Raw genomic sequence first — 27,062 nt, forward strand, 5'->3', positions numbered from 1 at the left:
AATGCCCCACTAATTCTATATTTATGGCATGATAATTTAGCGTCATAAAATGCGGGACCACGTCCGACGGTTACAATAATCTCATCTATAAAAGGGGGTAAGGGAAAAGGGTTGGTAAGCCAACTTTGGGCCAAAACTCTGCTATTTTTCTTACATTCAACTTCTGTTCACCAACTTTCCTCTCTGACTTAGATATCGAAAGGTCTCTACCGGACATAAATCCAATCTGTGTGGATGCTGTCTTGCAGGTGTTCGTTCCTGATGACAGGTGACGGGGTGTTGGCCGCAACAATCTTTTCTACCTTCACCTCACCCTGATGAGACATGGATTTATTATATTAATCTACTAAAAATATATCTGTGGGATCGGAAAGTAAAATATGCTAAATATCAGAAAAAATATCAACACATAATTTATCACCTTGGTAAGGCCTACCACGCCTAGATAGCGTGGAATTTCTCCTTGTCAGAGCGCGTTGCCGCTGATATGATGCCCCAAGAATATCTCTTCCTAAGTAATATTTCTCCTTCCAATAGAGGGATTTCTCCTACAGAATTTTGAGAATGGGGGGCAGGTGCTCCAGATGTTGCTCTAGCATTTGACTATACAAGATGATTTAGACCAAGTACGCCATTATAAATATGTTGAGATAGTTGCCCAAGAGTTGCTTCATTAGTGTACTGTTGAACTTGGCTTGGGCGTTAGGCGTCGTTAAAAACTCGAATGACTTATTCCTTGTCATATGTGTTGTCTTCTTGCCTTCATACTGCTCTACAATCCAAACTTATGAATATCCAAACTGGAGGTTAGCTTGAAAAACTGAGCTCCACCAAGTTGGTTAAACAAGTCTGATATTAGATGAGTCGGATACTTGTTCTTCGTGATCACCTTGTTGAGATCCTAATTACAAACTTCTTCTGAAAGAGCATTGGGGCTCCAAAAAGAGTCTTTGAGCTGCGAATGAGTTCTACTTATAATAATTTCGATCAAGTTGTTTCAGAAGTTATGCTAGCTCTAGAGGTGCCATGTAATTGAGGGGACGCGCAGGCGGCTTTGTCCCTGTCTCCAGCTTAATCTTGTGGTCCACTATCTGTATGGGTGGCAAAGCCTTTGGTAACTTTGGAGACATGACATTTTTCAACTCGTGGAGGATTTGTGACACTTCAGAAGGAAGAAAACTCACATCCATCAGCTCTTCCTCCAGCTTCATGGCAGCCATATAGGTTAGTTTACCCCGTCAACTATCAACCAATATTAGTCAATTTTTATTTTTTTAAACTATATTTTTAATTGTAACAAAAAAAATATATTTTTAATAAGTTTTTAGTTATAAATGTCAAAATAAATGTATAAAATGGGTCGTTAATTATAGTTTTGTCTCGTCTACCAATATAGTATATCCAAAATATTGATGGGCAACAGCAAATTTCGTGGACAATCACCAAGCTATCTTATTCTGGTGACCTTAAGGTCATTGTTTGAGACCCACATTTTTTTATTCTTTTAAGAAAAGAGGGGGTTAACCTCGACTTGCCAGTGACTTGACCAATTTGACAAGCTGGCACCCACTGGTGAAGACCACAGCTACAGGGAATGCTGTGCGAGAACTGGGGGACTTCTCACTTTGAAGACATTTCTCTAATGTATAATAAATATATATAAAATGCAGTGGTTTGCACAGCCATTTTGTATGTTAAAAAATCTGGGATCTTTGTTCTTTGCAAACTTCTCGGATCTTCCATCCCTGCTAGGATAAATAAAATCTCAGGGGGGTTAGAGTTGGAATCTGGAATAGAAATATAAATGGATGATTTTTATTCAGACCGTTTACTTAGGAGAGTCCTATTTCAATTTCAATTTCAAGATAGAATGAAAATAGCTCAACCGCTCTAAAACTCAATCCCCATGTTCTCCTAAGAATTCAAATCTCCATTCTAATTCTAATTTTGATTCTAATCATAAACCAAATGCTTTAGGAGATACAGCTATTTTGATTCTATTCCAATTCATTCCGATTCCTATCATGAATCAAAATGATTTGAGATAAATTAAGAAAATATTTGGTTCATGATCGGAATCAAAATAGAGTTTGAATCCTTACAGGAGAGTCAAGATGAGGTTTTGGAGGGATTGGGTTATTCCATCTTAATTGGAATCAGAATACAACTCTCTCCAACCAAATGGTTGCACTGGAAGTCATCGATTTTCATTCTTATTTCAGGCCCCAACTCCAACTAAATACCCCTCTATGTTAACCAACCATAAAGAGAGCTAATACCCTCTTCATTTTTAAGAATTGATGCTCAGTAACTTTGTATAATGCTTGGGTAGCATTCAATTGAGGATGACACGGTCCTTCCTTTCTCTTCTCGTCAACTTTAGCACTTCTAAACTCTTGATCGTTGATGCAAGATAAGTCATTAATTTGAACATTGTCATACCTCTGATCCGAGATTATGAATCGAAGGTCATGGCAACCGCCGCATACTCATAGAAAACTCTTCCCATAAGCATACAAGGCATCTTATCACGATATCAATGCTTCACAGTGAAAAAATTAGTCAATAATTTAAATCAAAAATATAACAATCCAAATTTCCACTCTAATATCTCAATAAAGTCAACAAAGTTTCATAGGTCTTATATCAAATTCAATAAGACTTTCAACTTAAAATAAAAGTATGAAGATTCTGCTTCTAATCACTCTTCCATTCACATCTTGTATCATTTTAATTTCTCAACATCTATAAAAATAGTAAAATAGGAGGTAATGAGCTGGACAGCCCAGTAAGCAATGATCATTTTCAATAGATTTTATCAGGTATTTAAGTAAATAATTATTTATAAAAAATAAGTATATAGAGTTCATTAATTCGAAATCAATTTCGATTATGCAACATAGTTCATGCCAAATTTATTTCTTTTTAAAAAATTCGAGTTTCTTTCAAGATTTCAATTTCTTTTATTCTTAAGTTCTATTTATCAACCATGAGCTATGACCATATTTTTTCTATGGCAGGATCATAATACCACATATCTTCTTGCGGTGAGCTACGAATCATCTGACAGTAAAGTCCTTCGGAACCACTGATCTCTCTAGCAGTTTGTCGCTGGTCTATCTGGCGACATGTCGCTGATCTCTCTGATGATATAAATCTTCAGGATAAATCAATTGCCAACGTATATGTCCCCATTGGCAGGATCCTTTACATAGTTAGGTTGTCAATTTATATTATTTTTATATCAAAATTTTTCATAAATCATATTTTATATTCTAATTTCGATAAGAAAATATATAATCATGTAGTATCGAAATCAATCAATATAATGTATTATTAAATCAATATGTTCAATCATGCTTCATCATAACATATCAAAATATGATATTTTCATAACAAAATATCATTTCATCCAATTCATGCATCATTTCTCAAATCATGTCAGAAAAATATATTATAATTTATCGATAAATCTAAAAAAAAATGAAACATTACTTACCCTAAATGCATTCCAATAAATCCACATAATTCTATAATTTTTTTTTCAAAATTTTTTAATTCATAAATCATATCATAATATCCGATTATCAAGTGTCAACGATACCTATACGAGATCAAATTCAATAATCAAAAAGAATACGAATATCATATTTCAACGGTTTAGATTGGGTTCGATCATCTAATTTCATCTAATCAAAATCTAATTAGGACATAAACGATCCAAAGTTTGACTATCAAATCAAATCAGATTCGAAGTGATAGGACTGAGGTTTCTTCAATAGTTTCATAAAATCAAGTAGAGAGAGAAAATCAAAAGAGAGAAAATTCATGAGGTACAATTTGAATTGATCAGGTGACACAATCCAACATTACGATTAGTCCAATATCTCGATTTATGAAATCAACATGATCAAATCAAGTCATGGCTAGATTGGGATCATGGATGATCAAATCTAATGATTCATGATCTAATCAAGGTGCTGGCATACTACCTGACAACCACGGATCAAGATGCTTTCATTAGAATCATTCAAACTCATCAAAATAAATTTTTTTTTCTTGATAAATTTTAAAAAAATAAATTTTTAGAGAGATACAATTTTAGAGAGAAAAATTTATGAAGATAAATCTGTACTAATCAGACGATACAGTTCAATAAATTCGATTGATCAGATCAAGATAAATTAATCAAATCATGCTGAAATTATCAAATGGATAATTTAATAGAATTATGAATGATAAAATCTAAAGATATTTGATCAGATCAAGATGGATGCCAGTACGCTGTTCGACAATCATGAATCAGAATTCTTCATCAGATCAAAAATATTAAAAAAAAAATTTATTGATAAATCGATCAACAGAGAGAAACAGTTTTAGAGAGAAAAAATTCATCTTGGACTCTTTAGATGATATAATTCAATAAAAATCTGATCGATCAGATCAAATCATGCTAAAATTATCATATAAATAATTCAATAAAATTATAAAAAAAAATCTAAAAATACCTGATCTTATCAAAGAGGATGCCGGTATACCGTTCGATGATCACAAATCAAAAATCTATCATTAGGATCATTTAAATTTATCATCATTCTTCTCAAAATTCTAAAAAAATCTTAAGAGAGAGAAATAATCTAGAGAGAGAAAGTAAAGAGACTAGAGAGAGAAAGAGAAAGTAGAGAGAAGAAAAGAGGGAGAGAGAGAAAGCAGAGAGTCTATAATTTTTTTCTATTTTTTTTCTTCTTTTTCTTCTTTTTTTTTCTTTTCTTTTTCTTTTTCTTTTCTTTTCCTTCTTCTTCTTCTTTTTCTTTTCTTCTTCCCACGGCTTGCCTTGGGCCGAAACAGGGGATCTCAAATCCCTTCGTTGGCTGGCCGACCGATGGCGCAGCCGGCATGGGGGCGGCCATCGACAGGAGGGCGGTGACCCATCGTCCAAGGAAACACAAATTCGATGGCCAGTGGCGACCACCGGTGCCCAGACCCAAATGAAATCGAAACTCCTTTCTCAAAGAAATCTGACGACTCCAATCACTGACGAGCGTGCACATCGGTATGGGAAGAAAGGAGGAGAAGAGAGGAAGGGGAGGAGGCTCACCTTCGACGCTGATGAGGCTTTCTGGCGAGAAAATTGGACGGGCACAGAGTCGATCTTCCACGATGATTTTTCGACGATTGCCGTTGATGGACTTTGGGATTTTCAGTGGAAGAAAGAGAGGAGGGATCCCCTCCTTAAATAGAGCCAGAGGGGGCCTCTTTCTGACTCCGATTGGGAGTCAGTGAAAGGAGGAAGAAGACTCCCAAAGGGAGTCTTCTCCTCTGTTTCTTCCTTCTTTTTTTCATTTGTATATTAGGCTGGGTTCAAGGCCCAATGAGCCGGGCCATGACATTCTTCTCCTCTAAAAAAAATTTCATCCTCGAAATTTTTTTTTGTTTGAGTCTTCATAGTTTCTTACTTGAATCTCATCCATAAATATTTCAATATTCTAATTCTTGATATAAAATTTATTCTTAAATTATTTAATAAGAAAAAAAAATTAATACATCAAATATCGATCTGAAACAGAACCATTCATTTCTTATTATCAAAATCAGCATCTCAAAGATTTTTAATATTTTAATATTTCAAAATCATGCTCTCATTCTCTATAAAATAATGTTCAATACCTCATGACTAGATTAAAATCAAATCTATGTCTTGTAAATAGAACAAAATCAATATCTTAATTCTTGAATAAGAATTTTTTTTTCAAAATACTAGCTGCCCTTAATTAATCTAACCCATCATAAGATAGAAAAATATACTTTTATGAATCATATGATGACATCTTAATCAATCAAAATTCAAAAATATTTTTTTTTATTTATACTTTTAAAGATTGAAGATTTACCATTTCAATCTCATTCTCAAATTTTTGATATTTTAATTCTCGATGCAACTTCATCATTAAATCATTTTATAAAGAAAAAATTAATATCACTAATATTGATTAGAATCAATACCGCTATTTTTGATTATCAAAATTAATCTCTTAATTCTAGATAAAGATATCAAATTTCTCATCAAAAATTCTTAACTGCTCATAATTTAATCAATTCATCACAAGATCATAAATAAATTTTACTACATTCTCCATAGATAAATTTTTGAGTATAAAAATCTAAGATCAAAATTATTATTCAATAAACAATCTCAAATTCTTTCTAATAAATAAAAAATTATTCAATTCTAAGATAAAAAAAAATTATCTCTAAATATTCTAAATCTAAAATCAAAAATCAAGGGTCCACTCATCCTAGAATTAGGATGCTAAATATTTTTATAGCATAGTAGGTGGAAGCACTACTTTAAAAAATCACATTAAGGATATCCAAATAATCCAAAATTTTAAAATATTATTTTTTCTAATATCAATAATTTTTTTGTATCAAATTATATCATCTATCATGATTCTTTGACTCAAAGAATCAATATTCTTGACTTACTAAAAATAATCCAGATCACCATGCTTCCGCTGTGTACTCTGTTCTAACAATCAAAATTTTTTAGGTTCACCAAAAAATTTTGATCAAATTATTTTTTTATCTTATCAATGGAAAAGATCTACAATTTTAAATTCCAATTAAAACCAAAGATTAACTTTCAATTCTCAATCTTACTTTTACTGGTATACAATAATCTTGATTAATCCTTGAGTCCAATATCTCATTTAAAACCATCATATAGATCTACTATAATCAATATAAATCAAATCTTAATTCTCATATCAATTCAATTCGATAATTCTAAATCAAAATCCTATAAGTAAAATCAATAAGAAAATCCTTCGATGCTTCACCAAATTAGAACATAATCAGAATATATAAGAATTTTATATCATTATCTTTTTTAAATTTTCTATCATCAAGATTCTTAATATCTATCAAGTATCCTTTCATAATAATCATATAAGCCTCAAAAAATTAAATCTGTATTTAATAATAGATTCAATCTTGGATCTCATTAACAAAAGCAAAGGAACTTCATATCAATTTCTAAATCTAAAAATTTTAAATTACAAATTCATATGGATCACATAATCTTGAATAAATATAAATCAGATCTTTTATCTTAATCTAAGAATATCAATTTTTTATTAACAACCTCAATAATAATATTAAAAAAAAATTTGATCAATTTAGATACGAAATTTTTAAATTAAAATTTTATACACATCATATAGTCTCCAAGAGACATAATAAGATCTATTATTTAGATCCAAAGATTATGATTAAAGATTTCAGTACAATGAATATCCTACCATCTCATAATCGATTTAATCAATAAGAAATAGGTTTCTTTGCAATATCCTCAAATATGCATTCATCCTAATATGTCACTTTATATATGATCCACATACTAAATTTAATTTTGATAAATATTTCAATCAAGCATCATAAAAGACTTTCTTAATCCATCTTGGAACAACATTTTATCATCAAATCTTTATCTTGCCAATAATAGTCAACGTCTCAACTAGAAATAATATCATAGTATTATTCTCACATCGAATTTGAGCTTACGATTCACTTGAATAATCAATGATCAAATTAATAATCATAATACACAATAAAATTTTTATATCAATCCTTTTGTAATTACTTTCGATCAAAATCTAACTAATCATATCATAATCCATAGATCACCCATCATATTTCAAACTTTACTTGTTATAATCTCTTGTGGTCTTTTCATACATAATCTCAATATTTAATCAAAAATTATAAAGATTTCTTCCACTACAATCATCAAAGATCTACACCATAATGTCCCTAGTGTCTATTCACTGACACTCATTCTATACACATCTTAGTTCATGCACTAATACTCTGATACCACTTTAATTGTCATGCTCTCAACCCGAAATTGTGAATCGAAAGTCATGGCAACCACCGTATACTCATAGAAAACTCTTTCCATAAGCATGCAAGGCATCTTATCACGATATCAATGCTTCACAGCAAAAAAGTTAGTCAATAATTTAAATCAAAAATATAACAATCCAAATTTCAACTCTAATATCTCAATAAAGTCAACAAAATTTCATAGACCTTACATCAAATTCAATAAGACTTTCAACTTAAAATAAAAGTATGAAGATTCTGCTTCTAATCACTCTTCCATTCATATCTTGTATCATCTTAATTTCTTAATATCTGTAAAAAAAATAAAATAAAAGATAATGAGATGGATAGCCCAGTAAGTAATGATCACTTTCAACAGATTTTATCAAGTATTTAAGTAAATAATTATTTATAAAAAATAAGCATATAGAGTTCATCAATTCGAAATCAATTTCGATTATGCAACATAGTTCATGTCAAATTCATTTTTTTTTCAAAAATTCGAGTTTCTTTCGAGATTTTAATTTCTTTCATTCTTAAGTTCTTTTCATCAATTATGAACTATGATCATATTTTTTCTATGGCAGGGTCATAATACTGCATATCTTCTTACGGTGAGCTGCGAATCATCTGGCTGCAAAGTCCTTCAGAACCGCTAGTCTCTCTGACGGTTTGTCGCTGGTCTTTCTGACGATATATCGCTGGTCTCTCTGACGACATAAACCCTCAGGACAAATTAATTGCCATATATGCCCCCATTGGCAGGGTTCTTTACATAGTCAGGTTATCAATTTATATTGTTCTTATATCAAAATTCTTCATAAATCATATTTCATATTCTAATTTTGATAAAAAAATATATAATCATGTAGTATCGAAATCAATCAATATAATGCATTATGAAATCAATATGTTCAATCATACTTCATCATAGCATATCAAAATATGATATTTTCATAACAAAATATTATTTCATCCAATTCATACATCGTTTCTCAAATCATGTCAGAAAAATATGTTATAATTTATCGATAAATCTAAAAAAAATAAAATATTACTTACCTCGAACGTATTCCAATAAATTCACATAATTCTATAATTTTTTTTTCAAAATTTTTTAGTTCATAAATCATATCACAATATCCGATTATCAGGTGTCAATGATACCTATATGAGATCAAATTCAATAATTAGAAAGAATATGAATACCATATTTCAACAGTTTAGATTGGGCCCGATCATCTAATTTTATCTAATCAAAATCTAATTAGGACATAAACGATCTAAATTTTGACTATCAGATTAAATCAAATTCGAAGTGATAGGATCGAGGATTCTTCATTGGTTTCATAAAATCGAGTAGAGAGAAAAAATCAGAGGAGAAAAAATTCATGAGGTACAATTCGAATTGATCAGGTGACACAATCCAACATTACGATTGGTCCAATATCTCGATTTGTGAAATCAACATGATCAAATCAAGTCATGGCTAGATCGGGTCATGGATGATCAAATCTAATGATTCATGGTCTAATCAAGGTGCTGGCATACTACCTGATAATCACAGATCAGGATGCTTTCACTAGAATCATTCAAACTCATCAAAATAATTTTTTTTTGATAAATTTTTAAAAAATAAATTTTTAGAGAAATACAATTCTAGAGAGAGAAATTTATGAAGATGAATCTATACTAATCAAACAATACGGTTCAATAAATTCGATTGATCAAATCAAGATAAATTAATCAAATCATACTGAAATTACCACATGGATAATTCAATAGAATCATGGGTGATAAAATCTAAAGATATTTGATCTGATCAAGATGGGTGCCAGTACGCTATCCGACAATCATAGATCAGGATTCTTCATCAGATCAAAAATATTAAAAAAATTTCTCATTGATAAATCAATCAAAAGAGAGAAATAATTTTAGAGAGAGAAAATTTATCTTGGACTCTTTAGACGATATGATTCAACAAAAATTCGATCGATCAGATCAAATCATGCTGAAATTAGCATGTGGATAATTTAATAAAATTATAAAAATTATAATCTAAAAATATCTGATCTGATCAAAGAGGATGCCGGTGTACCGTCCGACGATCACAGATCAAAAATCCATCACTAGGATTATTTAAATTCATCATCATTCTTCTCAAAATTCTAAAAAAAAAAATAGGAGAGAGAAATAACCTAGAAAGAGAAAGTAAAGAAAGACTAGAGAGAGAAAAAGAAAGTAGAGAGAAGAAAAGAGGGAGAGCGAGAAAGCAGAGAGTCTATATTTTTTTCTATTTTTCTTCTTCTTTTTCTTCTTTTTTTTTTCTTTTCTTTTTCTTTTTCTTTTCTTTTCCTTCTTCTTCTTCTTTTTCTTTTCTTCTTCCCACGGCTTGCCTTGGGCCGAAACAGGGGATATCAAATCCCTTCGTTGGCTGGCCGACTGGCAGCGCAGCCGGCATGGGGTGGCCATCGACAGGAGGGCGGCGACTCACCGCCTAAGAAAACACAAATTTGATGGCCAGCGGCGACAACCGGCACCCAAACCCAAATAAAATCGAAACCCCTTTCTCAAAGAAATTCGATGACTTCGATCACCGACGAGCGTGCACACTGGCATTGAAAGAAAAGAGGAGAAGAGAGAAAGGGGAGGAGGCTCACCTTCGATGCCGATGAGGCTTTCTGGCGAAAAAATTGGACAGGCACAGAGTCGGTCTTCCGCGATGATTTTTTGGCGATTGCCGTCGATGGACTTCGGGATTTTCAGTGGAAGAGAGAGAGGAGGGATCTCCTCCTTAAATAGAGTCGGAGGGGGCCTCTTTCCGACTTCGATTGGGAGAAGGTGAAAGGAGGAAGAAGACTCCCTTTGGGAGTCTTCTCCTCTGTTTCTTCCTTCCTTTTTTTCGTTTGTGTATTAGGCTGGGTTTAAGGCCTAATGGGCCGGTCTATGTTAGAGGGAGTCTTCTCCTCTGTTTCTTCCTTCCTTTTTTTCGTTTGTGTATTAGGCTGGGTTTAAGGCCTAATGGGCCGGGCCATGGCTAACATAGATCAACAAAGTCCCAAAAATTGACAGGCAAACCCAAATAAAACGCTAGGGCCACTTCATATTTTTCAAGAAGACATTGAATCCCCTAGAATCAATATTTGTGAAAAAAAATTTCTAAAAAATTACTTAAAATTAGAGATGGTAATGGATCAAATATGGATCATGTCGGTCAATATCCATATTCAATCTGTAATTAAAAAAAAAATCTCATATCCATATCCATCCCATATCTACGTCGGATCAAGTCAAGTAGAGATACCGATTAGATCGTATTGAATAGATAAGAGGGATTGGATTCGGTTGCACTGAATTAGATATATATAAATATTATAAAATAATTATAATTTTGAAAAGGAGATATATATTAAAGTTAAATCAAGTTGGACTTGATGCAAAATATACCATTATCTGATCCGAACCAACTTTATATATTTTTTTTAAAACCCATATTCATCCCGAGTTCTAATCGAATCAGATAAAATCTATCCTATTCGGATTAGGTCGGATACCCGACGCACCTGCTAAAATCACCATACCTAATTAAAAGGTCCCCAACAGGGAGAAGAGAGAAAGAAAGAGAAAAATATTATCGGAATTGGTAAGATAAGTGATAAATCTATGAAAAAAATATAGAAGTAATGGATGGACTACCACTATTAGAGTTTGGATCCTGTCTAGCCAATGGTCGAAGGGTCCAGTTCAATTAAAAGAGAGAATGTATTTAAAAGGATCTTGAAATCTTATCTGTCCATCTTGGCCCTCATCACGGACATTGCAACTGCACAATGCTGGCAGGAAACGAACGAGGCAAAGGGGGAAAAAAAAAAGCCTGCCTGATCACTCCGGATTGACCTGAGACAATCATCTAAGCCATATCCTGTGCATCAAATATGCTGTGTGCTAGTATTCATAAAGTAGACTAATAACAAATAATAATTATTTGGGGAATTTTCCTAGAGAATTCATTGGCTTTAGGTGTGCTTGTAGTGAGTTATATTTTGTTTTAATGCAGTAGCTCATTTACATGCGGATAGAAACTAGGAAATATTTATCCCCAAGTACATGGTACTCAATGGTAGTGTTAGGATTTGATGCCTCGAGATTCAGCCCACACTGAGCCCACAGCAAGGTTTGCAATGAAAAATGGAGTCCAACGAGATCAAGATCATCCAAAACGGAGCTCGGACGGAGAAGATACGGGCTTTTGAAAATTGCACGTAAGTCGAGGTGGCGGAGGACGGCCGGCAGAGCAGCGGCGACGTGGTCGCAGGCGACGAAGCGTGGCCCAGGCGGGGCCAACACGTGGGACGCGTGACCCAGGCGGGTGCGAGGCCAACGCAAAGGATACGCGACCCAAGCGGGCGCGCGGCCCAAGCGGGCGCGCGGCCCAGGCGGGCGCGCGGCCCAACCGACGTGCGGGCCCGCAGGGCACGGCCTGAGCCCAGGCACCCAACGCGGGCACGGCCCAGGCCCACGCGCATGGGCCGGCCCAGGCCCAAGCACCTTACCTGGGCCCTGTACCCTGGTCCACCATGGACCGGGAGGTCCACGACTGGACTTGTGGACCACATGGGCATTTTCCATGTATTTTTCATGATCCACGGCACTATTCTATAGACCGAAGCACGATCAGAGCACCCAGGGAGCTCCCGATCATGATCCGACGGTCCAAGGGCTTGATTTGGGCTAATTAAGGAGTCTTAAACCTAATCTTTAAGCCCTATAAAAAGCTTGTGATCAAGGAAAAACAGAAAAAGGTGGTCTTTTGGCTTGGTTTTCTCACGGAGACCTGTGAGTGCCTGTGGCGACGTAAACCCGAGAAAGAACCCGAGGGAGAGAGAGAGCTGCTTGACATTGAGAGAGAAGGAGTGGGGCTCTTGGACAGCGAACATCGATCGCTTCAGGGGTTCTGGAGTTTTTTCCAAGAAAGAGAGCTTTTGTGAGGGAGAACTTTAGGAGAGAGAATTGGGTGTACAAGGATTGAAGGTGAGGACTCCTCTTGTAATTTTTTTTTTATAGTGAAGTTTGCATGCCCCGTGGAGGCGAGCCCTTTTGTGGCTGATCCATGTATTTTGATTGTTTTTGTTTTGTTTCTTCTTTCTTCCTGCTGCATAGCATGGTACTGAAAAGGTCCTGGGAGGTGGTGTCCTGGTCAGACATCCATCCAACAAGTAGTATCAGAATAAGGCGGTACAAGAACGAAGATTGCAGTTATGGTGAGCAAGACTAAAGATGGAGAAGACAGGAACAATCAAGATTGAGATCAACAAGTTTGATGGTAAGAGTAATTTCTCCTTGTGGCAGGCAAGGGTGAAGGACGTGCTCATCCAACAAGGATTGATCGATGCTCTCTTGTGCGATAAGAAGTCGACCACCATGGAGGTGCGGGATTGAAAATGGCTACAGATGCAGACAGTGAGTACCATCCGTATGTACCTAGCAGATGAGGTGGTGATCCATGTGCTGAGCGAGATTTCTCCGATGGTGCGTGGTCGAAGCTCGAGGAGTTGTACATGGCAAAGTCTCTCACCAACACTCTTTTCCTCTGGAGGCAGTTTTACCAGCTGCGGATGGCAGAGGGACAAAGCGTGCAGGAGCATCTAAGCCACTTCCAGAAGATCCTCACCGACCTTCTCAGCGTTGGTGAGAATGTTGAGGAGAAGATCAAGATGCTGGTTTTGCTGGCGTCGCTTCCTCCTTCATACGAGTCCTTGGTGACTGCTCTTCTAGTGGAGAAGAGTACTATCAAGATGGATGAGGTCACCGTGGTGATACTCCAGAACGAGGTTCTCAGGAGGGAGAACCCGGCTTTGAGCTCAGGTGGTAGTAGCTTAGCTTTGTGGCTTCTAGAGAAGCAGGAGGTGGTAGACGGAGCGACAGGAGATCGTGACGAGGGCAGTCCAAGTCCAGGAGGGACTTGAGCAAAATCAGGTGTTATCGGTGTGAGGAGTTGGGGCATCTAGCCAGAGATTGTCCTTAACTCAAAAATCAGACGATGGCTGCTGTAGCGACGGCCGACAGTGATTCAGATGGAGATGTCCTAGAGATATCTGACGAGGTATCTACTTCTTTCCTGCAGTAGATATTAGATTCTGCATGCCCCTATCATGTATGTTGTAGAGAGGAGTAGTTTGACTCCCTAAAGAACAGTGAGGGTACTGTGTATCTATCGGATAGATCGAGCTGTGCAATCAGAGATATTGGGACGGTCAGTTGGAGGACAAGGTATCTACTTCTTTCCTGCAGTGGATATTAGATTCTGCATGCCCCTATCATGTATGTTGTAGAGAGGAGTAGTTTGACTCCCTAAAGAACAGTGAGGGTACTGTATATCTATCGAATGGATCGAGCTGTGCAATCAGAGATATTGGGACGGTTAGTTGGAGGACACATGACGGTGCAGTGAGGAGATTGGGGGAGATCCGATACATACCCGATTTCAGACGAAATCTTATCTCACTTACTAGACTGGATTCGAGAGGCTACAGGACGGTAGCTGGTGGAACAATCCTGAAGGTGCTACGCGGCGATAGGATTATGCTAGAGAGGAAGAAGGGGAGCAGAGGACATTATTACCTGGTGGGGAGCCCAGTGCGAGGTGGAGCTTCGGGAGTCAGGAGGAGCCTAGAGCGAGGTGGAGCTCCAGGTGGAGGTGGATCAGGCACGAGACAGGAGACTCGGGAGGACGAGAGGCGACGTCGCAAGGTGAGATTCCTATTACTGCAGGATGATGCCCCGAGCAGGTCTCAGGTCAGGAGAAGCACAGCATATGATGGAGATGGGATCGAGCAGTCTGGCTCGACTCCCATATTTGCCCATCCATGATCAGCAGGTGATTGTCCCAGGGCGTGGAGGCAAGGAGATTCAGAAGCTCTTGAAGTTTAGAGGAGGCCGAATATCGAGTCGAGATGGAGATTGTTAGGATTTGATGCCTCAAGATTTAGCCCATATTGAGACCACAACGAGGTTCGCGATGAAAAATGAAGTCCAACAAGATCAAGATCATCCAAAATGGAGCTCAAATGGAGAAGATACGGGCTTTTGATGATTGCACGTAAGCCGAAGTGGCGGAGGACGGTCGATGGCTGGCGGTGGGTCGGCAGAGCGGCGGCGGTGCGGTCCAAGTGGGGCAAACGTGCGGGACGCGCGATCCAGACGGGCGCGCAGCCCAGGCGAGCGTGCGGCCCAGGCGGGCGGGCGGCCCAGCCCAGGCCCACGCGCGTGGGCCGGCCCAGGCCCAGGCGCCTTACCTGGGCCCTGTACCCCAGTCCACCATGGATCAGGAGGTCCACGGCTGGACTTGTGGACCGCGTGGGCATTTTCTACGCATTTCTCGCGGTCCACGATACTATTTCGTGGACCGAAATACGATCGAAGGGCCCAAGGAGCTTCTGATCATGATCCGACGATCCAAAGGCTTGATTTGGGCTGATTAAGGAGTCTTAAACCTAATCTAATTGGATTTAAGTCCTATAAAAGGCTTGTGATCAGAGAAAAACAGAGGAAGGTGATCTTTTGGCTTGGTTTTCTCACGGAGACCTGTGAGTGCCTATGGCGGCATGAACCTGAGAAGGAACCCGAGGGAGAGAGAGAGCTGCTTGACGCTGAGAGAGAAGGAGCGGGGCTCTTGGACAGTGGTCGCTTCAGGGGTTCAGGGATTTTTTCCAAGAAAGAGAGCTTTTGTGAGGGAGAACTTCAGAAGAGAGAATTGGATATACAAGGATTGAGGGTGAGATCTTCTCTCGTAAATTTTTTTTTTCATAGTAAAGTTTGCATGCCCCGTAGAGACGAGTTCTTTTATGGCTAATCTACGTATTTTGATTGTTTTTATTTTATTTCTTCTTTTTTTCTACTGCATCACGTAGTACTGAAAAGATCCTACAAAATGGTGTCCTGACTAAATATCCACCCAACAGGTAGTTTATCCTTACGTTATTTGGTCGCCATTCGGCAAGAAGTTATCCATTGACTGATCAGAATGAACCTATAAAACATTTCTAGAAGACATGAAGAAGGAAGCCTTGGTGAAATGCTAAGTATTAAATGGGAAAAGCCTTAGGAAAATAATTGGGGAAATTTTCGTTATAACTTCGTGCTTCTTTCTTTTCTTCTCTGAGTGTTGCCACAGGCTCTAATGACCCCAGCTGCAACATGAATTCAATGATGAAGTTTATTCACAGAACATCAATTTAACTCTCCGGCTCAACCTTATCGGCATAACCCTCGTCATCCTCCTCAGCCACGGCATCGTGGTATTGCTAGTACTCCGTCACCACATCATTCTATTACTCGCCGAATCTCCGGCGATCTTCTCCACCCTCGCCGCTGTCCGCTTCGCGTGCCGCGGCTTGGAAGATGGTGGATAGGTGAAGCGGTAGAGCTGTTGAGCGGGACATCTGTTCGATGAAATGCTCGATAGAGACGAGAGCATGCACGGGCATGCTCTGATCAAACGTCCTCAGGCTAACGGGGCACGCTGTTCTGTGCTCTGCAAAGACTTGAGGTAAGTGGGTCCTTGACGTGCCTATGCTAGCAAAGAAGAAGGGAAGCCTTTCTTCGTTCTTCTTTCAGCTATAGATGTAGATATTTGTAATTATACTCTCCTCAGCCTCATCAGCGTACCCTTCATCCTCGTCGGTCATCATATCCCGATGCTGCTGCTACTCTAACATCAAATCATTCGTATTGCTCTCGGCCAATGTGAAATCATATTGTGCTGATTTGCTAGTGACATTGTATCACTATCATTGCCGTTAACTGGTATGTTGCTTGGTAAACCTGGAATTGCTCCATCTTTTTGTAAAACATCAATGTCATGCTTCAATTTTACAAATTTTCTTACGACATCATGTTTTTGCTCCACCTCTTTAATCGTAGGCCTTTCCTCCCCTTCCAATCGTAGGCACGATTCAGTAAGAGCAGCAACTATTTCGATCTCTGCTTGTCCTCCCCATTTCTAAATGCGAGAGTCTAGGATATAAGAAGGATACTTCTCTCTTAATGAACAAATAAAATCCAGTGTTAAATCTCCCTTTATTTCTGTTGCAACAAACCGGAAACTTCTCAGTGAGCAACACCACAACAGTGACTCCGGAAATATAAGTAGTGCAGTTGAGCAGGATGAATGTTCGATGAAATGCTCGAAAGAGGAGTGGAACGAAGTCGCGATCGCCCCATGAGCAAGCATGGGCTTGTCTTGGATAAGTTCCGCAGCAGTGTCGCGTTGCAAACCTCATGACAGGTGTGGTGGTTCACACTGTTGAGCTTGATACCAAAATGTTGGGGACAGCGGAAGCATCAAGTTTATAAGTTATCACCCTTAATTGATACAATGGGAGAGAGCCGGAGAGGATAGGTGGAGTATCCCGCACCAATATTACTTCATTCTTTAGTTCTCCTGACTTTCTTACAGGATGAACCAATACATGCCTTTATATGGTTGCTTAACGACTCTTGATATATTCCTTACATAAATATACTGGAAATCTCAGAGACAACTAGTAATATAGAATTCTAAAAAACACCCTTGGGAACCCCAAAGATACCTAATGAGTACTATCATTAAATTGTTCATGGCTATTCAACTCATGTGACTCTTTACTTGCCATGATGCTTGACATACACTATTAACTTGTTGACTCTTTGACTATACTGCATAGGATGCCTTGTGGAATACCATATGCTTGAAACTTGATGATACTTTCAATCAGTTAAATGATTGAAACTGCAACTAACAAAGGTACAAAGATACAAGCTAGTGATGATTTACAATGATGATTTTCATAAGACTTGCAACCCTACCGTACCAGAGCAAGAAATTTACAGAACATGGTTCCGTTGTTTTTCAATTTCCAAGCAAGAATGCAAAATTTACAAGATGTACTTTATCAAGTCAGATGGAAATCAAATAGGTGGAATAATTTTCTTGCATCATCCTTTTGGAATGAAGAGATGACAATACCCAATGAAGTTGGCCTATTAGATTTTCAATCAAGGAACTCCCTCACCACTCCATCTCCGATGTATTGCTTCATAAACTGATAATCATGCTATAACTACTACTAAATTCGTTTTAATATCTGACAAATCATTCATTTATATTGCTCCCTACCGCTGTGAAATCATCTTGGTTGCTCTGCTAGTGACAACATGAGCTCTTTCTCTAGACTGTACTGTCTGGTCATACCATCAGCACTGTCTTCAACTGGTATCATGCTTGGCAAGTCTGCTTCCATTCCATCATTTTGTAAAACATCGAAATCGCACTTTGATTTTCCTAACCTTCGCATGGTGTCAAGTTTTTGTTCCACCTCCCTCATTGTGGGCCTTTCTTCCCCTTTCACTCTCAGGCACAATTCAGTAAGAGCAGCCACTATTTCAATCTCTTCTTCTCCTCCCACTCCCACAATATGGGGGTCTAAAATGTCATAGAGACGATTCTCCCTAAAGCAACAAATGAAATCCAAAGTTAGAGTTCTCTCTGTATGTCTACCGTACGAACTTGGATGTTTCCCAGTTAGCAACTCCAGAAGAATGACTCCAAAGCTATAAACATCACTTTTTTCTGTTAGTTGGCCTGTTTGATGGTACTCAGGATCCAAATAACCATATGTTCCTTGAACAGCTGTGGTTACACATGTTCGATTAGGAGGAATAGATCTTGATGCACCAAAATCTGATACCTTTGCAGTATAACTTTCATTGAGTAGAATGTTAGATGACTTGACATCTCTATGGAAAATTGATATTGAAGCCTCGGAGTGTAGATAGGACAGTGCACTTGCAGTTTCAGCGGCAATCCTTAGACGATCTTCCAAAGATAGAGGAGCAAATTGTTGGCTATCATGGAGATGGTTGAAAAGAGTTCCACCGAAGATAAATTCATATACTAACAAGGGGATTTTGGATTCTAGGCAACATCCAAAGAGCTTAACCACATTCCTGTGATTGATTTGAGAAAGAATGACCATCTCATTTATAAATTGATCTAACTCAAATTGATTTGCTATCTTTGACTTTTTGATAGCAACAACCCGTTGGTCTGATAAAATTCCTTTATAAACAGTGCCATGGCCTCCTTTACCAACCACACGAGTGCTATCAAAATTATTGGCCGCCTTCTCCAGCTCTTCTAGTGTAAAGATTTTTATCCTCTCAATAAGAGTTTCATCAGAAGAGACGAGCTGTTGTAATAGCAAACCCCGATTCTGACGAAAGAACTTTTTTTTTCTTTTTTTTACATGTCTTTCCTTCAATTTTCTCCAAGTCAGAACACAAGATGCAAGAAGAAGAAGAATGCCTACTCCAACTCCTCCAGCCATCATAATTATTGTGCCTGCCAAGAAACGTAAGAACTTATAATGACATATTGCAACATTTTGCATGGTAAATGATAGACAAATTAAGTTCAGACAGGCAGGAGAAAGAAGTAGGAAAGAATAAATAAAGCTTCCATTAGTCATGGCCATGATGGAGCTAGCGAGATCCTCCCGAGTTTGTGTGTCTACTCCATCGAGTCAAATCAGCCATCACCATCCACGTAGGTGGATCTCTTCTATTTCTAAGGAGTAATCAAACACATGGTTCCCGTTCTAGTTTTAACCATGTCTATCAATCAGCCGACGTTGATGAGTAAGAATCTCGTGAATGAATGGTGGATGATTTAACTAGACAGAACTGGACATCGATACAATTTAGATAATCCATAATCGAGCACCATGCATGTATTTGGATGTTGCCAACGTCCTATATTTATTCTGTAACCTATGGTCATTGTTGCTTTGTGAATCCGTGATTCAAGAAAAGTATATCAATTCTTAGGTACTTACGTGTAGAAGAGAGAACGCACCTAAATGGGACTTATCTCTGATGCACCCTGCTTCTATCAGCGCTTTTCCATGGGTGCCACGTGGACAGTTGCAAGTGTAGTTCCCCGGGGAATTAACACAGGTTCCATAGCATGGATACTGCTCCGGAAGCCCACACTCGTTTATGTCTACAATAAAAACAGCAATATAATTAGGAGGAGGAGGCATGCTTTGAAGCAAAATTTAGAATTATGAGAAGTACGTCTCTCGGCAATAAATTGGTGATTTGGTGGGGGATTCATGACTCCCTCCACTTTTGGCGAGGGGGAGAGAGAGCTCGAGTCCACTGCAGTTCCAGCGGATTGATATCTTGGTCAGATTAACTCACAGATCCATAAATTCCATATAAAAGAAAAAATCAGAAATCAATAAGAAAAATACTTATCAGTAAAGTTATTTGTTTAAACAAAAGTTTAGGAACTCAACTGTAAGAATTCACATGTGCGCGCGTGAAAGATAAACAAAAGTTGTGCATATAAAGACTCATAAAAAATAATTATACGGTAGTTTCTGGTCAAGAATAACTATATATACTTAACCAACATGATATGAAAAATATTTTATGTTGACAGAGGTTGTTAATTTGACCAAGTTAGATCGCCGATCCACCCAAAACCCAGGTGGGTTGTTCAATTAAATAGCTGAGTTCCCTTTGTGCCAAAAAAAAAATGAAAACTGAAAAAGAAAAAGCTGAGTTTCCTAATTAAGTTTCAAAGGCAAAAGCTAGAAATTCAATGATGATCCAACCTGAAATTTGTTCAATCTCCGATCTAGATTGGATGATCGTTGATTCAGACGACTGAATTTAGGGAAAAAGGGAATTTACTGAGTTTCCTAATTAAGTTTCAAAGGCAAAAGCTAGCAATTCAATGATGATCCAACCTGAAATTTGTTCAATCTCCGATCTAGATTGGATGATCGTTGATTCAGACGACTGATCGAATTTAGGGAAAAAGGGAATTTAAAACTCATGATCAGTACCTTGGCATCCACTGGGGACAAAGGGATTGCCTTCATAGCCCACTGAACAGCTGCAATAATATCCAAGACCGTTGGTAGAGTCAATACACTCGCTGTGCTCGCTAAGACAAAGGTAAGAAGTGGTGTTAAGCTTGGCTTTCTTACAGCTCGTGCCTCCTACTAGCCAGTCCAGCACCACGGGCATGCCTTTCTGACGTCTCTCAAGTATCTGATGCTTTATGATATCAGAGACCATGAACTGGTACCGATTCTTATCTGCCAAGAAATAATAGTTGCAAGGATACTGCGGGTCGACGCTGGAGATATTGAGCGTGGGATTAAAGGAAAAATTATAGCGGACAAGCCCCTTGGGAATGGAAATCTGGCAGCAGCCCACGCCGTTGCACGAGCCGTCGGTGATGCGGTTTGTATCGTTGCATGTCGGCGAGCATGCACTTTCGTAGATCTGTGATCCGTTGTCGGAGCTTTGTAGGTAGACGACGATGCTGCAGCCAAGAATGGTGAACTTGTTGCGCGTGTCGGAGAACTTGAAAGGTGTGCCAGCAAAGTTCATTCCCGAATCATTGCCGGTGAAGTTGCCGTTGGTGTCGTAGCACGTCGAGCTGATGGGGCTGTAGACATGCGCGAGGCCTAGTACCAGGTCGACATCGATTAGCTCGACGTTGCCACCTAAGAGAGGCTTCGACTTGTTACATGTGACCTCGAAACCTTCCATGAAGCAGTTCGGGCCAATGCCGAAGGGATATGGGATGGAGATATTGCCGCACTGCGCTGGGCAGCTTGGTGACCAAGTAATCGCTGATGCCACCGCTGCTGTTCCTAGCCAAACCAGCAGCTGTAGCTGTAGCTGGAGCAAGAACACTGGCATGGATGCCATCCCTCTACTTTTGAAAGATTCTTATGACGGAAGAAATCAGCTCTTTAAATAAGAAAGATGCAATTCTACCAAATAAAAATAATAATAATAATCATAATAAAGATGCAAAGAAAAAAAAATTTCAAGCATGCGTTGGTTTTGTCCTAAATTTCATAGACATATTGACGCGGAAGAGAAGATCCTTGGAATTAATTTTAGACCGGCAAACACGTTATTGACCGAGTTCTGTAGATATTTTTAATTAGCATGTGGACCACCTTGGATGTTGCTCGGTCTAGATGTTTGAATTATTGGCTTTCTTTGTTATCTTCCCACCCCTCTCCCCGCCCCCACCCCGATACGATAAGATGGATTTATTATATCAATCTACTAAAAATATATCTGTGGGAACCGGAAAATAAAATATGCTAAATGTCAGAAAAAATATCTGTTACAGCATTTTCTTAATTAATTTTATTCTAAGGAAAACTTCACTAATGTTGCAGCAGGATTTGGAATTGACTTAGTCCATTCTGAGATCGGATGTAATTGATTGTTATATGTTTAGCATGAGTCTGGATGTTTTGTATCATAAAACTCTTCCACACTTCTGTGACTTTGTCCCACCTCCGCTGGGGGAAGTGAAAACCATATTTTGTTAACTTGGTAGCTCCGATTTCGTTTCACCGGATGTCTATCTTGTTCTATAAGTATTAATTCTTGCTTCACACATCCCTGTTCTGTTATCAAATTATTATCACCTCTACGATAGTCTTTTAAGATGAAGTCTTATTCTCACCAAAAAAAAAAAGATGGAACTTCATATTCGATTTTTATAGGAATAGAAGGTTTTTTAAGGCACCAAAGTTGGTATGTCAAATATTTTCTCTTGGAAAAAACAAAAATGAATCCAAACAATTAAGTTGTTGGGTAATGTTGGGTCTTCAACGACCATCTTGGGTATGTGGAGGTTCAAATTTAAGAGGTGGGGGTCAGGTTCAATGTGTCAAAAAAATGTTATTTTTGAGAACATAATGTCTATTTTGAATCAACTAGTTCAACAAGAAATCAGGTTGGACATTTTTTTTCAAGTACATTTTTTGATTCTCCTCGATGAAAGTGTTTCCTTCAAACAAATCATGGATTAATTATTAGTATCCTGAGTAATATTGGATCTCCAGCGTCCATATTGAAATACTGAAAAAAAAAACATTTAAAGATGTGGATTAGTTTCAGCATGCCGCAAAAAATTTATTTCCACCGTAGGGCTTATGAGTTGGATACATCATAAACTTTGATATATTGCATGGAGTAAGATTGCTATATCCAAAAGCATATGTTTTGATCCAAGTGCAAATTCTCTTAAATTCATGCAGTAAAAATAGCATCTTATGGCCAAGTGAGCAAGACTTATCCTACCAACCCTTCAAGTGACTAGCAAAGTTTTGATCTCCGACAAGATCCTAATTAAGATATCGGCTTATATCACTACAATAAAAAAAAGTTTTGCAACGTAAAACAAGCATCACAAATATTAAGGGAGTATTTGATTATACTTTTTGTTTTTTGATTTTTAATTTTTAAAAAATTTTTTTCATTGTTTTTGATTTTTGCTATTGAGTAAAAAAAAAATCAAAAAGTATATTTAGTGGCTATGTTGCAATAAAGCAAAAAGCAATGTTTGGGGACGGCAAGTGAAGAGCTCGACAAGGAAGAAGAGTTCGAAAAAAGAGGGAGAAGGAGGTGGGGAGGTGAAGAGCTCGACGAGGGAGAAGGGTTCGGATTCTTTACTTTTTGGTTTGGTATTTTAGATATGCGAAAGTAAAAAAAGTAAAAAAGTAAGTTTTGAAAAGCAAAAAATTTTTGCTTTGCATATAAAGTAATTATTTTGATTATTTTGATTTTTACCTTTTGCTTTCATGGTGTTACCAAACATTACTTTTTGATTTTTACTTTTTAAAAATCAAAAAGTAAAAAAAATACTTTTTAATGGCTAACCAAATGCATCCTAAATTTCTGTCATAAATAATTATTTATGATTAAAATTTTATCATCAATAATTAGTCACTAAAAATGGGATCACAGATATTATTTTATGATGAAATAAAAATTTTCATCGTTAATAATACTTTTTTGTGACGAAATAATTTTATCAATTTTTTTTATTTTTTAAATTACTAGCAATGTAAAAATTTATTGCAAATAAATGATTTTATGATGAAATAAATTTTTGTCATAAATAAAATTAATTATGATGGAAATTTTCATCATCAATAATTTAATAAATAAATTTAATATTTTTAAAAAACAAAATAAATTATTTGTGATGAAAATTTCCATCACAACTAATCGTATTTAAGATGAAATTTTATTTCTATTGGAAATAAAATTATTTACGATGGAGTTTTACATCTCAAATAATTAAGAAAAAAATTAATTTTTTTAAAAAATAAAATAAATTATTTGCGATGTAAATTTTCTTTGTAAATCAAAATATTAATGATGAATTTAATTTTATCTCTAATAAGGTTATTTGTGACAAAAAATTTTCATCATAAATAATTTAAAAATATATTTTATTTTTTAAAATAAAATAAGTTACTTGCGACAAAAAAATTATGTCATAAATATTTTCATCACAAAAGAGTATTATTTGTGATGAAAATATTCGATCACAAATAATTTTAAAAAATATTTTTAAATTTTAAAAAATAAATTATTTTGTGATGGAAATCTTCCATCGCAAATAAGTTTATTTGCGATGATATTCCATTGCAAATAATTTTATCACTAATTAAAATATAATATTTTTTAAAAAAAATAATCTATAAATATATATTTTTAATTTATATTTTTAATATTTTATATTTATAATCTATAAAATAAAAATAAAAAAATTCACACAAGAAACTCATAAATAAATTTGATCATTTAATTATATAATATAATGATAAAAAATAAATTGAATAATTACAAGATGTTCAAAATAAAAATATAAAAATATAAAAATAAGCTGCTGGCCATCAAGCATCAGCATCTGGAGAAAAAAAATCAATGGAGTATGATGGACCGGCCTACTGCTACCTCATCAGCTCCATCATCTGCTCTATCTGTGACATCCGTTCCATCATCTGCATCTAAAATAACTTATACGAGTCAACGTATACAGCCAATTTATCAACTCGCTGTCGATCTTCAGTAATCTATCTCTGTATCTGCGTCAGTCGTATATCGTAGGCAGCATGGACGTCAGCCCTAGACGAGTGTGAGGATGGGAGAGCTTTGATCCCATGCCCTAGCTTTCTAACATAACAGGATCTTGTATCAAGCATCTGATCACAGATCTTGTCATCTGTGGATGCGGTCGAACCCTCAGGGATAGACTGAGATCTAATCTCTATCATAGGATCTTGAAAATTAAAGTTATAGCTATTCTAATTTTGTATTGAAAATCAAAATATCATTGAAAAAATACTTAAAAAAATTTACATAAAGCTCCTGACTCCTCGCCATTCACTCTCTTGACCGTCGCTGGTAGGTTTACTGGTAGATCTCGATCCTACAGAAAGCTTGCCACTCTCTATATCTCTCTATAATTTAAAAATAATTAATAATTTTTTTTTAAATAGTTAAAGAATTAAAATATTTTAAATAGAAATTACTTACCATCTACTCTATATGACGAGCAAACGGCCTCTAACACCCATAGTGCGAGATAGTCTATCTGATATTTTGGGCACATCAATCCTGTACAGTTAATAGTCAAAATTAGTAACTAACTAAATTTAAAAATAAATAATTTAATTATTAAACTCTAAAGAAAAAAAAATTGAGATGCTTAACTTGATATGTCGGATCCTCATACCTGCGGTATATGACAGCTTAGTCCTTGATACCAATTCTGTCATATGGTCACTATCGTGCTACCTCCACCCCCTGACCCTGTACTAAAGTGTACCAATGGTGATGAATGCGATGTCGGTAATCTTTGAAACACGAACATAGATGATCATCCACAGCTCGTTATACGTAATCATGCTCGAAATCAATAATATCAAATATAGCCTGTCAATAACAAATATTATAAAAATATAATACTAATTAAATATTTTATTAAATATTATTTTATCTGTAAGTGGCTATAGAAAACTTTTTAAGCTGGTATTATGTGATGCCAATCGAAGAGCGTCACATAAGCATATATAGCTATGGCATATGATACCCAATTCGGTCTGTCATAGCTCACACCATCCCTTAATGAGTGTTGTGAAGCTGAACGAAATCTCAATACAGAGATGCTATCCCTCGTGCTCGTATCTCCAATGCTCCAGGATAAGATTCTTCGATGGATCTCACCCTTGCCTCACCACTTATGGAGAATGGCGTGAAACAATAATGAATAAATCATTAGTATGATAGCTATCTGTAAGCCTAACAGATATAATTAAAATCAAACTTTACTATATAAAAAATATTAAAATACCACTCGAATTCACCTCTACAACATTCTCTGGTAGCTCCAATTGTGCGACAGTGGAAATAGGGAAGGCTTATCCTCAAGGATAGGTTGGAAACTCGAACGTGGTTGTCTTCCTCCTAGCACCATACCTACTATACTTAAATCATGCATATAACTAATTTGACATATAAATTAATATAATAATAAACAATAATAGCAAAAAATACATAAATGCTAATGAATAGAATTGTATTGCATACCATTATTGATATCTACTCATTAATATCCGTATCCTCCTCAATTTGTAGGTCCTCCTTTGAATCATAATAATTAACTAATATATCGTCTTCTATCTCATCATTATTTATAAACTGATCATTTCCTTCTGAATTATCAAGATTAAATATAAAATCAGCTTCAACTTTGTTGGACAGTAGATCAGTCCTATTCAAAGGAGTCATCATAAGTTCTTCATCAATAAGGAGCTCGATCAATGTTTATTCATCCTCTTCAAAAGCTTCCTCTTTATGTAGATCTAAATTTTTGTCCATCTCATCGAGTTGGTATGTCATATATGCCTTTAGATATTATTCTTTGTATGACATGCCAATCACCTCGATACTTCGGATCTTTCAAATATATTACTTATTTTGCTTGAGTTGCTAATATATACGGCTCCTTTTGGTACCATATTCATATAAAATTTATACTGATAAAGTATGGATCGATATGAATACCGATCTTCTTATTGCTAATATCCCACCATTCACACTAAAACAAGAATACCAAATTATTGAATCCGTATTTCAATTTTATGATATCTATCAATATACCAAAATATCCAATCAATATACCAAAATATAAGATGCATAGTAGTTAACCCTTCGATCGGGGTCACATGCTAAATCATATAACTTATCGATCGCATCCTCTTCTTTATTGAAATGCTTAAATTTCATCTACAATATAA

The 27,062-nt window shown here is 36.5% G+C and overlaps 1 protein-coding gene and 1 long non-coding RNA gene across 3 annotated transcripts; one reads left to right on the top strand and one right to left on the bottom strand.

Moving 5' to 3' along the window:
• The first annotated feature begins 15,947 nt into the window (after nt 1-15,947).
• LOC114914682 (uncharacterized) lies at nt 15,948-16,706 on the top strand. The gene is made up of 2 exons (XR_003802221.2): nt 15,948-16,432; nt 16,547-16,706. It is a non-coding gene; the product is annotated as an uncharacterized lncRNA (long non-coding RNA).
• A 1,041-nt stretch (nt 16,707-17,747) lies between these two features.
• LOC105054851 (wall-associated receptor kinase 2-like) lies at nt 17,748-21,799 on the bottom strand. 2 transcript variants are annotated; one of them, XM_010936467.4, is made up of 3 exons: nt 20,778-21,798; nt 19,778-19,924; nt 17,748-19,264 (listed from the first exon to the last, which is right to left on the bottom strand). In XM_010936467.4, exons 1-3 carry the CDS (start codon nt 21,652-21,654, stop codon nt 18,051-18,053), a joined length of 2,238 nt encoding a protein of 745 aa, XP_010934769.4. In that variant the 5' UTR covers nt 21,655-21,798; the 3' UTR covers nt 17,748-18,050. The 2 variants fall into 2 exon arrangements, with proteins under 2 accessions (XP_010934769.4, XP_073102984.1); XM_073246883.1 differs by lacking the exon at nt 19,778-19,924 and having other exon boundaries at nt 20,778-21,799.
• Nucleotides 21,800-27,062: the final 5,263 nt, after the last annotated feature.

Source organism: Elaeis guineensis, chromosome 12, assembly GCF_000442705.2.
Source record: "Elaeis guineensis isolate ETL-2024a chromosome 12, EG11, whole genome shotgun sequence".
In the NCBI taxonomy this organism is placed as follows: Eukaryota; Viridiplantae; Streptophyta; class Magnoliopsida; order Arecales; family Arecaceae; genus Elaeis; species Elaeis guineensis.

Bases quoted from the DNA above. Each gene is read 5' to 3' on its own strand.
- LOC105054851 (XM_010936467.4), bottom strand. From the start codon at position 21,654: ATGGCATCCATGCCAGTGTTCTTGCTCCAGCTACAGCTACAGCTGCTG. The intron at 19,925-20,777 runs GTACTGATCATG...TTTTTATTGTAG, and splicing joins TGTCCCCAGTGGATGCCAAG to ACATAAACGAGTGTGGGCTT. The intron at 19,265-19,777 runs GTGCGTTCTCTC...GTTTCTTGGCAG, and splicing joins CAGAGATAAGTCCCATTTAG to GCACAATAATTATGATGGCT.